The sequence below is a fragment of the Protopterus annectens genome, chromosome 6.part0, assembly GCF_019279795.1.
Source record: "Protopterus annectens isolate FY-2018-M chromosome 6.part0, PAN1.0, whole genome shotgun sequence".
NCBI lineage: Eukaryota > Metazoa > Chordata > Ceratodontiformes > Protopteridae > Protopterus > Protopterus annectens.
The window spans coordinates 833,453,913-833,467,579 of NC_056737.1; the positions used below are offsets into that span (position 1 = coordinate 833,453,913).

Consider the following 13,667-nt stretch of genomic DNA (forward strand, 5'->3'; position numbering starts at 1 on the left):
GCCTAGCTCAGTTTTTATACCTTGGGGAATAATATGTAAATTCCCTGTGAATTCCTATTACTGAATTCACATCTTCCATGCTAAATATTTTCAAAAATTTCTTCAAAAATCTACCCTCCTTTGTTATACGTTCACTGTAAAAATCGCATTCTAGTCCCCACCTATAAATAATATTCCTTGCTGAAAACTGTTTTCTTCCAGATATTCCACTGAATAACCATCCTAAAAACCTTTCTTTATGAAATTCACTTGTTCAGTTCTAAGTGTGCCTCCTGTAACATAGCTATTTGCACTCTACATTTTAATATAGTTCACTACTCTTTCTTTTTTGTATTTATCTGTCAGACCATTGATATTTAAAGACATTACAGAAAGCATTCCAGCTTTTGTGTTACATGCAGAAACTGTTTGGCAGGTTGAACTTTTATATAGATGTTTCTTGTCATATCCATATGAACCTATGTCACAGCTTACAAAACTTTCTGTTTTACTGAAAGCCCCCCCAAAAATAAATAAATAAATAAATAAATAAAACACACCCCAATAACCCCTAAAACTTAATACTAACAGACAAAACTATATACAACTTAAAATACTGAAGTCTTACCATTCTAAAAGGAACAAAGGTCCCAAACTGACAGCCACACTCACTTGAGTTAACCTAGAAGAAAGGTTATGCATGGTAAAACGCATGGTGCAGCCTGTGCTGCTATTAAGTGCTAACTGGTTTTGTCTTAGCTTTATAATTTGTCCCAAGCTGGAAAAACACTGAAAGCAGAGAACATTATGTCCTAGCTAATTTCTCTTTTCTTTTTTTCCTCAGCCAATCACGCTCCACCAGACTGCAGCCAGTTTCGCTTTATCAGATTGTCGCCATGGAGACATGAGAACCAGACAGTCAGTTTCTCTTTACCAGATTGTTTCCATGGAAACATGAAGACCAGCTGCAGAATTGCTACTAAGAAAATATGTACTTGCTAGAAAAAAGCCTCATAATATTCAATATTCTTTTTCATTCACTTGCTCTCCCTTAAAACTTGTTACCAAATCAATCTAAGGTCCTTAAATCCAGTCATTCTCCTATGCAAGAAAGATTAAAAGCAAATTAATTTTCTCTTGTTATGCTTTTTTAACTAGGCTTTTTTTCTTTTACACTGCAGTGAAACTATATCCCATTTACTGATTAAAATATTGTAATATAACAGCCAAAATAACGTTTTGGTTGGAGGGGAGAACAGACATGGCTTTTTTTCTCAGAAATAACTGAATAACTACTTACTATCTTCAGTGAAAAACAGTGGCAGTTTGTTCACATACATATTGTAGTTAAAAAAATAAATCAGTCTGACTGAAAAGAAAGTCTGGCAACAAAAGAAATAAAATATGAAAATAAAGATGTAGTTTTACTGAAAGTATGTCATATAATACAGAACTGTGTATTCCTTAGTACACAAGGCAAATCAATATAAATGCAACTTCTTGAGAAAAGACACTTAGAAACTTGGTTCGGGTCTAAGATAAACATATTAAGGGGCTGCTGGCTGACACTGCCTCACATATTTAGTAGCTATCCTGGCACATCAGTTAGCAAAAGTAGTATCAAATAAAAAAGTCAGAGAGTAAACATAAGATCGATAAGTATGCACAAAATCTAAGATAAAGGAACATTTTGCCTTTCAAACTATGAAATAATGCAGGAGCCTGGTCTTGCACTTCCTACTACACAAATCCATTTTCTGTCATGACACAATTTTACTTTGTATATTAGTAATCTCTTTCTTTAGTTTCACATTCCTTATGATTATGAAACATATTTAATCCAAAGGCAGACATACCTGTCCACCTTGCAAGCTTTATACCAACCGCCATACTCTCCGAATGATGATCCATCTTTCTGCTTGCCCTAAAAATAAAAGGAATATTAAAACTCACACAGGCATAATGGCATTAACACAATCAGCTGAAGCCACAAATTATTTATACAGAAATCTACAATTGCAGATCTTGAAGGGCTTCTAAGTCAGCAGGATTTTTTTTTTCTGAGATTCTAAAGTCTGTAGGTGGTGGTCACCATTACAACTTTTTCAGGAGGCATCTACAGGAATCTCAAAACAATCTCAAAACAATATCCTCGAGAGTACATAACTGATCTATTTATAGTTCTTTTCTGCCAGGATAGTGATAACAGAAAGTAAAAGTTTCTAATCATCTTACTATCAGAAAAGAAATGCATATAAACAATATATATTGGAATCTGCTTATAAAACTACTTCTTCCATTATTTGGAGACGTTTTACTTGGAAATTTTTACATAGATCCTTCTATACACCTTTAATGATGAATAAAATAAATAATAAAGACAACCTATGTAAAAGATGTAATGTAGAAATTAATGCTGATTGGGCACATATGTTTTATGACTGTATAAAATTGAAGGAATATTGGAAGTTAATCAATGATTTGATTTTTTGCAGGCCCTTTTTACAGATAATTTCATTATTTCTAAATCACTTATATTATTCAACACTCCTGTTCCTAAAAGTGTTAAAAAAGTTAAGCTTCCCTTATTATGGTCTATTCTAGCAGTGGCTAGAAAAATAATAACCAGAAATTGGATTTCAGATACTCCTCCTTCGTTTAATGAATTTAAAAATGTTATGACTGAAGTGTGTCATATGGAATTGATGACAATAAAATCAAGAACTACTAGAAAAACATCTTATTATATTATATGGGATACTTTACAAATCCTGTTAAAAAAATCTTAGTTTCAATAGCATGGCATTTTAGTTTATTGATTTGATTTGTAGTGGATGTCTTTGTAAATACTTTGGTTATTTTATTGAATGTTATAACTATTTCTATTTTAATTACTTGTATAAAGTTGTTATGATATTTATTTTGTATGTTAAAAACAATAAACTTGTTTTAAAAAAAAAAGAAAAGAAATGCATAATTCCCAAAGGAATAGCAGAACTGCATCCACCTTGCAGTTCAAGAAATTCAGTTAAGATCTAAAGTTATGAAAGGCTCCTACATGGCTTACTGTCTCTGAGGTTACTGAAAAAGTCCTGAGCAGTGACTCGAAAACAAGTGGAAAAGAAAGAAGTATGCCTATCCCAAAGGTGAGTTACCAAGTATCATATAAGGAGCTTTGCTGCCTGAGCCACTGCTGAAACGGGGATGAGCTAAAGTCAGACTTTCCTGATAAAGGCACAATCAATAAATACTTAAAACAGTGACAAAGCCTTGCTTATTTCAAAATAATCTGCAACTTATTTATTATTCAAATTTCATCAAGTGTCACAGTCACTCATATCATGCAAGTTATGTTTTATGCGAGGGCAACATGGCCTGTCCTTAGTAAGGAGCAGTCTCCTTTAAGCCTCAATACACAGCAGCTATAGAGATAGAGGCTAAGTCAGGTATTTATAATGTGGTGTGTGTGTGTATGTGTGTGTGTGTGTGTAGGAGTTTTTGTTATAAGCAGGCTATGTGCTGTTGAATTAAAAACTAAACTGGGCTAAAGAAAGGATTTGTACTTTTTGGAAACCAGTGCATTTTGGAAACCTTAAAAAGGACTGTGGCTGGCAACAGTATTAAGAACAAGCCAACAGATAAGACTTAATTTTGGTTTGACTTTTACAAAAGCTCCAATTCAAGGCAGGGTCTTCTGTTCAGTTAGTTAACGTGAGCAAACAGAACTGGGCTACCTATTTTTGTGTTAAAAACTGAAAATAAAGTAAGCGGCTACATTATAAAGCAAGCTAATGCACTTTTTTTTAAGCTGACAAACTAAACACTTTAGTTTATGCAACAGCTACTGGCAAGGATTCTGTGTTAACAATATCTTAACAAAATGCTGTTGTTTTAAAGAAATTACAGTTGTATAAGTAAACTTACTGTAACAGTAGATGCTTGAATGATCACTGCTGCAGTAATCTAAGCTATAAGGGTTATATCCTGCTTAGGTTGTAACAGCTGGTCAGCTTCCAAACCTTCAGGACACGTTCCACATTCCCAAGCAGTAAAGCTGAGCTGACTAAAGGACAGGTTTGGATGCCAAGCCCTTCAGAATTTTCATACCAATTGAGAGAGGGAGGCCGAGCCCTGGTAGGGCATTGTGAGGAAGAAAACTGAAATGTCTACACCCTAGTATAAAAAAATACACTAAAAAACAATCGAGGGGAATATGGAGCAGCTACTGCAGCAGTGGCCATTTAAATATCTACTCTGATAGTAAGTTTACTTGCACATCTGCTCTATGTTCTTCATATTGATCAATGCTGTAGCAGCCCAAGTTATATGGATAGATTACCATAGCTTAGAACAACTGAGAGATAAAAGGAGAATGGTCCAGGAGCTTCTGGAGGACATTCCTGGCAAAGCCTGACCTAGACCTGGAGAAGGTATCTATGCTTGTACTGCTTTGTAAAAGTATGCAGACAGGACCAAGAAGCTGGCTTCTCGAGTACAACCCATTCCAAAAAGCCACAAGGTTCTGGTAGTGTGTTCCTTGATTCTGCCTGGAATATTTCTGCTGTGGTGAGAATAACAAAACCATAAGACAACCATCTGGAAATAGTCTGCTTTGACACAGGTTGTCCCCCTTCTTACTTTGACAAGAAATGAACAAATGATCGGGCGTTCTGAAAGACTTTGTTCTGCCAAGATGGTAAAAGAGTTGTTTGTGGACATCAAGGTACAAAGTTACAAAGTATTTTCGATCTTTCAGTTTGGGTTCAGGGAAGAAAACAGGGAAATAGACAGTTAACTTGGATACCACTTTAGACATAAAAATGAAGGATTCGTTTTCAAGGAAACCCTGTCTCTGTGGAAAATGAGATAAGGTTGATCCACCATAAGAGCTTGCAACTCAAATGCTTTTCTTGCAGAAGTCAGAACAGTAAAACTGTTTTCCATGTTAAGAACCTCAAGTCAGCCAGATGAGCTGTTACAAATGGAGCAAGTTATTAGCGTCTGTAACACAAAATTAAGATCCTAAGAAGAGCCACTGTTTTTCTTGGACATCTATTATGCAATACCTCTTTCAAAAACATTTAGACATGAAAATGCCTTGAAAGAGGGGAATCCATGGGCACACATGCTGAAATGGCCGACAAACTTTGACAATTGAGTAAGACAGGCCACAGGAAAGTAACTCACACAAATAATGTAAAAAAACTTGAGAAAACATTAGCCCTGAATAGATGTTAGTTATATTGTTGTTAGTTATATTGTTGGCACCAACTAGAAAATGTTTTCCATTTGTTAATAAATGATTTTCTAGTAGTAGCCTTTCTTACCTCCATTAGTACTTGCTGCACATCCCCAGTAAAGGTGCCAAGAAGGTATTAAGACCCTATCATCCAAGCAGTCAGTTGTTTGGGATCAGGATATATCAATCACCCCTGTGCTTGGGTGAGTATGTCCAATCTGTGAGCCACTTTTAAAAGAAGGGAGAAGCACTGTTGCCTGGGGCAGAAGGGATTCACCACAATGACCTAGGGGATTCCTTCAGAGTCTTCAGAAGTACCCTAGATATCAGTGGAAACATTGGAAAAGCATAAAGGAGCATTCCTGTTCAAGGAAAAGAAAAGGCACCCGTCTTCCATGCCTTCATGCATGGAGTCCTGGGACAGAAATTTGTCAGCTGATTGCTCAGAGAGGAGACAAAAAGGTCTATTTGAGAAAAGTACAGTTTTGTACCTACCATAAATGTAGATGTTCGAAGATCCAGATTGCTGCAGTGCATTTGACTCTTTTCTTGCCCCAGATGTCAGAAGACCCTAAAGAAAAAGGTCCAAACCCAAATGTGGATCTTGAACATCTACATTTATGGTAGGTACAAAACAATGTGGTAGTAACAACATCGTTCTAATGGTAGGTCCTAAACTGTACCATGTCTCCCATGTTAGGGAGGATGGCTAAACTATAATGAAGCAGGAGCTGACAGAATGCCCTGCAACACAGCATACAAATACAAAACTGTGACAGGATTACAATTAACATAGCAGCTAGTACAAACCAAGGACTGAATGCCTAGAGTGGAAGGTGGCTGCCTCCAGAAATTATCCTCAAAAAACCCCAAAAATCACCTCAAATCCTGTTGAAGTGGTGGTAGCCCCAGCTGGAATACTATTTCTTCCCAGCAGGATAACGGAATAATCCCACACCCAATGCAAATAAAGCAAATGAAAGGAATTGTTTTACAAATGCAAATGGCTGACACAACAAAAGAAACAAGCAAAAAGCCAAAGAAACTAGAAACCTATAGTTTTAGAAAAATAAAAAGTTCTGTCTCTGAATATACTAGTTCTGTCCAAATAATATCGCAACCAAACCTTGATTTTTTCCAAACATCAAAACTGGCAAATGAATAGTTTGGTTTGCAAAATGATTAAAACCACTTTAGGCATAAAGGAAGGATTAGTAGATAAAATAAAGGTTTGAAGGAATTATAAAAGGATTGATGCTGAAAAATTAGCAATAGCTCAATTGAATAGGGGCCTGCAATGAAGTGTGCAAGAAAGCAGGGTCATTCTGAACAAAAAGCAGTCAAATGCAACAAGCTGCAGGGCTCAAACAACATGAGTAAAACCTTAGGTTCAAAACAGGAGGATCCCAAAGTAGGTGAGTTTTGATCTCCCAAAGTTTAAGAAAGGCTTCCACAAGAATTTGCTTGAATAAAGGATGAGAAAACAATGGTGGGTATGCCACAAAAAATGGTGAGTAGAAATTGCTGCAGCATGAATCTTAATAGATATGAATCTTAACCCAGAGAGTGACATGACCTTTGATAGATAACTCACACCAATGAAAGTCAGCCAGAAAAAAAGAAATCCTTAGCTGCACTCAAAAAGAAAAATCTCTTCAATAAATTGAGATCCCCATTCCTGGTACTTTCTCCTTCCAAAGTACAAAAGGCCTTCCAAAACTTACATTAGACCCTTAAACTTGTAAATGAAGTTTCAAACAGAATATGGTTAAAAATTGCTCCCTGGTCGAATCCCAGAAAATCCCAGAATGAGCCTGCCCCTTGCCTCCCCAGCCAGGCACAGCAGCACAACTGACTAACATCAAAACAGCCAATGCTTACCTGCCTGTTCAGAAGCAACCAACCTCCATTTAAACTCATTACAATCAATACCTTCATCACACATAAAATTCAGATTTCAACTGACAACCCAGATGAAGACAGTGAATTTTGATATGAAACTGGCAATTCAAAGCTCAGAATGGCTTTGTCAAAGAAGATAAAATAACTTTCGAAAACATCTTTAGGTGGCAGCCCATCTTATCCTGCTCTCTATTCTTTACCACCAGGAAAGCCTTCTTGCCACTTAGCCCCTGGCTAACAGTCTCTGGCTAACTCCCTACCTCTGAAAAAAAGACTGGACTCTCTCAGGCACCCTGTAATACCTATCTGGTATAAATATTTCAGTGAACAAGGAATCAGGATTTAAAGAAGCCTCTGCAAACACATCTTCCACAAAAGTCAAAACAGGAGGTATAGCCCTAGGCCTATGCTGGGAGTAAAAACAAAAAACCCTTAGCCAATTCCCTAAGCCTTAACCCTAGAGTCAGAGAAGTCCTGACCTCTCCCTCTAAAGTGGAGTCAAGGAAAGTGAAAAAGAAAAAGCCTCAGGAGGAGAGTAAGCAAGCTAAGAAGAAGAGTAGAAAGAGAGAGAATCAGAGAAGAAAGAATCAGAATACTCCTGCAGAGCTCACACCGAACTCACAACACATATGACACTAGCCATAATCCCTCATAATCCCTCTTCCTGAGGGCCTCCTGAGAGGAGGCAATTAAAACTAAAGAAAAAGTAATTAAATCTTTAATACATCTGCCACTACTTCTTGGGCACAGAACCTGACAGACACAGGAAGAAGCACCCACAGCAGCTGCCAGATCTGCCAGAGCTAGATCTGCCTCAGAAGAGAAAGAGAGGGACAGGAGGAAGGGGAGGGAGAGAAGTAACCTGAAGAAACCTGAGTAGCCTGGCCTCCTGCCTGCCTCCCTCCTGCCTTGCCATCCAGTAAGCCTCCATCTTCTCAGGCGAGTTCCCCCCGGAACCACCCGTCCCCGAACCACCCGGCCACACAGCCTCTGGCCCTCTCTATAACCCGGCGACGACTCGGTAACACCTTTTAACCTGAGGGTTTTTCCTTGGGAAGCCGGCGCGCTTGAGGAACGCCGGCATTTTATCGGAGCAATATACCGCTTCCCAACCACCAACCAACAACACTGATAGTGCGCATGATGATGGGCATGCTGCGATTAGCACCTAAGTCATTAACAAGGTGCGGAACTCAGGTCCCAACACAGGTATACAACAATTATGACTGATCCTAAAAATTATATCTCACGTTAGAAAGAAATACAGTTATTCACTTTTTTGACATCCAACCAAAAACTAAAAAAAAAAAAAAAACCAAAATATACTTAAGTAACTAAACACTTACTGAACTCTGAAAAAAAGATTGAAAAATTTCAAACGCCTAGCGGCACTTGCACTGCTGCTTCACCACCATCGACCAACGCGGCAAAACTGAGGAGGATATGTCCGGGTCATGACGTACCCTGGCGTTCTGACGTCAGTCAAATCAGAAAATGCCGGCGTCAACTCAACTTCTCTGATATTCGGGCTGACCGAGGGACAGCGGACTACCCAAGTGTTAGGACTGCAGCAATGTGAGATGAAGAACATCTCCACACAAATGGATCAAATCTTGGAAGGCTAGATTTAGTTTCCAATCACGAGGGTCTACTTTTATTCTGATCAGCCTGTATGCCACACAATTTTGCTTTGACAGAATGCAGGATGGATGCAGAGTGAGATTTTGTGCTGTAAAGCTACTTCCTATGGAAGCATGCTAGTCTGCATTGGGGGGGGGGGGCAAAGACCTAGTTTCCCCTTGCTTGTTTATGCACTACACTCACTGTGGTATTGTGTGTAGCAACTTGAATAGGTCCTGTGGATCAAAGGTGATTCAGAGAGCCGAGTACCTTGATAAGAGCAAGCATCTGTTTTATGTCTCTGTGTCTGTCTTTGTTATTCCAGATACCTTGCACTTTTATCTCTCAACACTGCTCCCCTAGTAAATTGTGAGGTGTCTGTACTGACTGAATGCTTTGGAACAGAAGGGGGGAAGGGGAGACCTGGATTGAGGGATATTTGAAGTCCCCACCAAGTGGTTTCTCTTCTGACAAATTCCAGAACTGGAATCTGAAAAGATAATGGATGTTAAGTGCTTTGACCAGACAGACTTCAGATACTACTGTATCTTTCTCATGTTGAGTCTTTCCATTGTTATTATTAGAATCACAGATGCCATGAGACCCAGAATCCTGAGGTATTCCCTGGCAGTGACCAAAGTCTGAATGGATAACACATGAAACAGATCTAAACATAGACATATGTTTTTCCAGTGGAAGAAAAGTTCTTTGTACTTATGTGTCTAGCAGACACTTCAGGAACACAATAATGTGTGGTGGATTCAAAAAGAGTTTTGAATGCTCTCGTTGGTATCTCAGTTTGTGTAGGAGATCTCGTACCCAAGTGAAAGACTCCTGACATTTTGAAACACTCTGCAAAGATTAGTAAGTGGTCTAAATATGTGGATAACTTGTAGCCTGCAATGGGTTATATAACAGGAGCTAGACGCCTTGTGAACATTCTTGGAGCAGTTTATGGCCCAAAGTGTAAGACAGAGAACTGGTAATGTGATCCAGGCACATAAAACCTTAACCGTCTGTATAAATAGTAATGTAATAAGAATTTTTTAAGTTTACCAAAAACTCAAATGAGGAAGAAGGGGTAACAGGCTGTGAAATGAAAGTATTTTGAACTTGGGCACTATCACATACTGGTTTAGGACAGAAAGAAAGGTATAGAACTGGTCTCCAGGCATTTTCTTTCTTTGGCACCAAAAACATTCTCGAATAAAAACCTTTTCCCAACTGGGAAGAGGGAACTGTTTCTATTACCCCTGAGATGGGAGGGAAAAGAGGGGGTTAGTCTGGTGGATATGGAATAATTCCCTGAAAAGTAGGAATTTCTAAACACTGCCATCTGTAATCCTACTGAATCAGTGTCAGAACCTACTTGTCTGAAGCAATCTTTGCCAAAGACAGAAATGGAGATTAGGACTTTCTGGAAGGGGTAAGGGACTACCAGGGTAGAAGTCGAGGGGGGGGGCAAGGCCCCTTACACAGTCATTCTGCCTTATTTGACTGTCTTTTATTCTGGGGGAGGGGGTTCTCTCTTTCCTTTTGGAACTCCTTGTTGTCATTTTTAAAAAGTTTACTTACCAGCATACTGCTGAGACTGTTTATTGTTTCTTGCTAAAACTGGACAAGAGAGCAAACAATCCCTTGGAACACTTGGAGGAGAACAGCTGAAAAATTACAGTTTCCTTGTTATCAGCTTACCCCTTCTCATCACATTTTTTTGATAATGCCTGCAGCAGAGGTCTAAAAACCAAGTTTTTATCCAAAGGAGAATCTAAAAATCTCATTTGTTTACATCTTCTGGGAGGTTCTGAAAATACAGCCAGACAAACCTCCTCAACACAGTACTAGTGAGTAGCAACAGCCCCAAACATAGTATCTACACAGAGTCATAAACAAACTTTAAACAATGAAAAAGTGACCTGAAAAAATGAAGAAACTAAAAACAAACAAACAAACAAAAAAAAAACACAAAGCAGATTTTTCCTCACAGGATGGAACCATAAATAAAACATTCCTCATACTTCCACTAGTAGTTAGAACAGACTTGAACATATCAGCCTGGCAATTCAAAATTCTAAGTTGCAGAAGCATATACCTTTTCACAACTTATCAGTTGCTTTACCACCCTTGTCAGAAGGATTAGAATTATCAAAACTGCTTGGCAATAGTTGGAATAACTAAAGCTATAGCTTCTGGCTCAGGTCTGGAATGAGTGTATAAAAATTTGAAAGACCAAGGAACTTTGTACATTCTATCTGCTTTCTTAGGTAGAGAAGGGTGACTATATGGGAAACCAAAGGCCAGGCCAAACATCCTCCAATGCTGACAGCAGTGGGGAGATGGGAGGAGGCTCTGAGAACTCCAGATGTAACAGTTCATAATATTTTTGAGGGACTGAGAAACATTAGTGTTCTCCCACTGAAAAATACTAATTTATTCTGAAAAAAACAGTTTCAGAGAAAGAAAATCTTTGACAGAGATTCAGATAAAATCTTTTTCTCAGAGTCTGAATCAGAATTCTGAGGAGGAAAAAAAAAACATCTGTCTCATTGCATTTCTCCCAGATTCAATTTCCTGAATCTCTTCAGGAAAAGAATAATTCCCTTCCCCCTTTTTAATAACATATTGTGTACACTTACCATAAATGTAGATGTTCGAGTGTATTCACTGTTGCAGTCATTACATTTGGGTTATCTGCTTGCAGTAACCCTCAGTCGACTGATTAAAGTCTTGCGTCCTACGTCGGTTGCTGTCTCTTCTTCCGTGAAGCTACTTCGTCAGGGGTATAAAACATGCAGCTGACGTCATTACATCAGTTTTTCTTGCCCTAGATGTCAGGTGCCCCCTAATGGGAAGCAATTAAATCTATAAATATACAAGGTTACACCTCAAACAAAAAAGCAAATACACCAAAAAGCTTTTAAGCATTGAAAAGGAGAGAAGAGGTATAGCCAAACAAAGTCAGGGGGCTGGAGGGAGGGCAACCAGGACTGCAACAGTGAATACAATCAAACAACTACATTTATGGTAAGTGTACACAACTGTACTATGTTCTTCGTGTTTCACTGTTGCAGTCATTACATTTGGGTAGATTCCCAAAGCTAAGGATGGGAGGAGGAATTTAGATATTATTAGGACCAGCTATAAGGCCCTGCAAGACTGCAGTGGCAAAACCAGCTCTGGATTTAGAGAAAATTGGCAACTGGTATTGCTTGGTGAAAGTATGTATAGAACTCCAGGGTAGCAGCTTCTAGGATGTCCCTGGTAGGTACGCCTCTGAGAAAGGCTGTAGAGGTAGATGCAGCTCTGGTTGAGTGGGATCTGATCCCCTGTGGTTTTCCATGGTGCTTATAGCAGAAATTAATGCAATGGCCTATCCATTTGGAGATGGTTCGCTTCGAAATAGCCTTCTCCTCTGTCCCTGCAGCAAATGCCACCAGCAGTTCAGATTTCTTTTGAGGTTTAGACCTGTCCAAGTAGAATCTAAGTTGTCTGTGCACATCTAAGGAGTGCAGTATCCATTCCCCTTTGTTCTGTGGATTAGGGAAGAAGGTAGGCAAATGAATGGACTGAGTAAAGGCCACACTGGATACCACCTGTGGCATGAAAGAGGGATTGGTCCTCCCTGTCCGCATGAAAGATGATGAAAGGCACCACTGCCATAAGGGCCTGTAATTCTGATACCCTTCTTGCTGAAGTGATGGCTAAAAGGGAAGCTGTTTTCCAAGAAAGGAATTTTCAATTTGCAGTTGCAGCTGGCTCGAAAGGAGAAAGGGTGAGTTTCTCCAATACAAAGTTAAGGTCCCAGGCTGGAGTTGGAGCTCTCCTGGGTGGTCTTAAATTTCTGGCCCCTCTGAGAAACTGCTTGAACAGTGGAAGAGAGAAGAGGGGAGGTTCTGTATTATAATAAGCTGAAATGGCTGAGGCATGAATTTTTATTGAGGAAAAAGACAGGCCCTTGTGAAGCATCTCAGTTAAGTACTGTAAAATCTGAGGTAAAGTGAGCACTGCTGTGCTCATCCCTTGAGACTGGTTCCAGGCACAGAATATTTTCCATTTTTCAGCATAAGATTTTCTAGTACTAGGCCTGCTTGCCTCTAAAATGACATCCATCACTGGTTTACTGAGGGATGGTAAAGGAGAGCTTAGGGTAATTAGCCAGGCTGCCAAGTTCAGTGTTTGAAGCTGAGGGTGCAGAATCCGGTTCTCCTGCTGAGACAGCAGGGTAGGAGTCTGAGGCAGGTGCCATGGGGTCAATAGTGACACACTGCGCAGGGGGGGTACCTGTATTGGCGTGGCCGGGCTGGTGCAATCAAAATCATCCTTGGTTTGTCTTGTTTGATCTTTCGTAGTACTTTGGAGAGCAGAGGCAGAGGAGGACAGGCATAAACTGATAGGTTTTTCCAGTTGAAGGACAGAGCATCCACTTTCCAAGCTTGTCTGTGAGGAGTCCTTGCACAAAATTTTTCCAATTGATAGTTTTGGGGGGAGGCAAACAGGTCTATATTTGGGCTCCCCATTTGCTTGTCAACATGTTGAAAATCCTTGTTTCCACTCGTGTGGGTCCATGAGGGTTCTGCTTAGTCCATCTGCCAGTGTATTTAGTTTTCCTGGCAGGTATTGTACTTGGTAGCTCAAGGCTGTGTTCCACAATGCCATGGCTAGTCTGCAGAGGGGATAAGAATGTGTACCCCCCTGCTTGTTTATGTACCACAAACTAGTGGTGTTGTCCGTCTTTACCATTAATTGTCCTGGAAGAATGTGGTCCTTGAAGGTTGTCACAGTATTCTGTACAGCTAACATTTCTTTATGATTGATGTGAAGGTGCATTTGAATTGGGTTCCATTTGCCCTGAATGCACTTCCCTGCCAGGTGCACCCCCCCCCCATGCATAGTCTGATGCATCTGTTAGGGTATGGGCGGCAGCAGG

The 13,667-nt window shown here is 39.5% G+C and overlaps 1 protein-coding gene across 6 annotated transcripts in view; it reads right to left on the minus strand.

The window, feature by feature from the left end:
• KLC1 (kinesin light chain 1) overlaps nucleotides 1-13,667 on the minus strand; it is a 1,225,216-nt gene that overhangs the window by 507,396 nt on the left and 704,153 nt on the right. For all 6 annotated transcript variants that reach the window (XM_044074509.1, XM_044074508.1, XM_044074510.1 and 3 more), the window contains one exon: nucleotides 1,836-1,903. In XM_044074509.1, coding sequence (XP_043930444.1) covers nucleotides 1,836-1,903 — 68 coding nt within the window. The remainder of the gene's footprint in view (nucleotides 1-1,835; nucleotides 1,904-13,667) is intronic.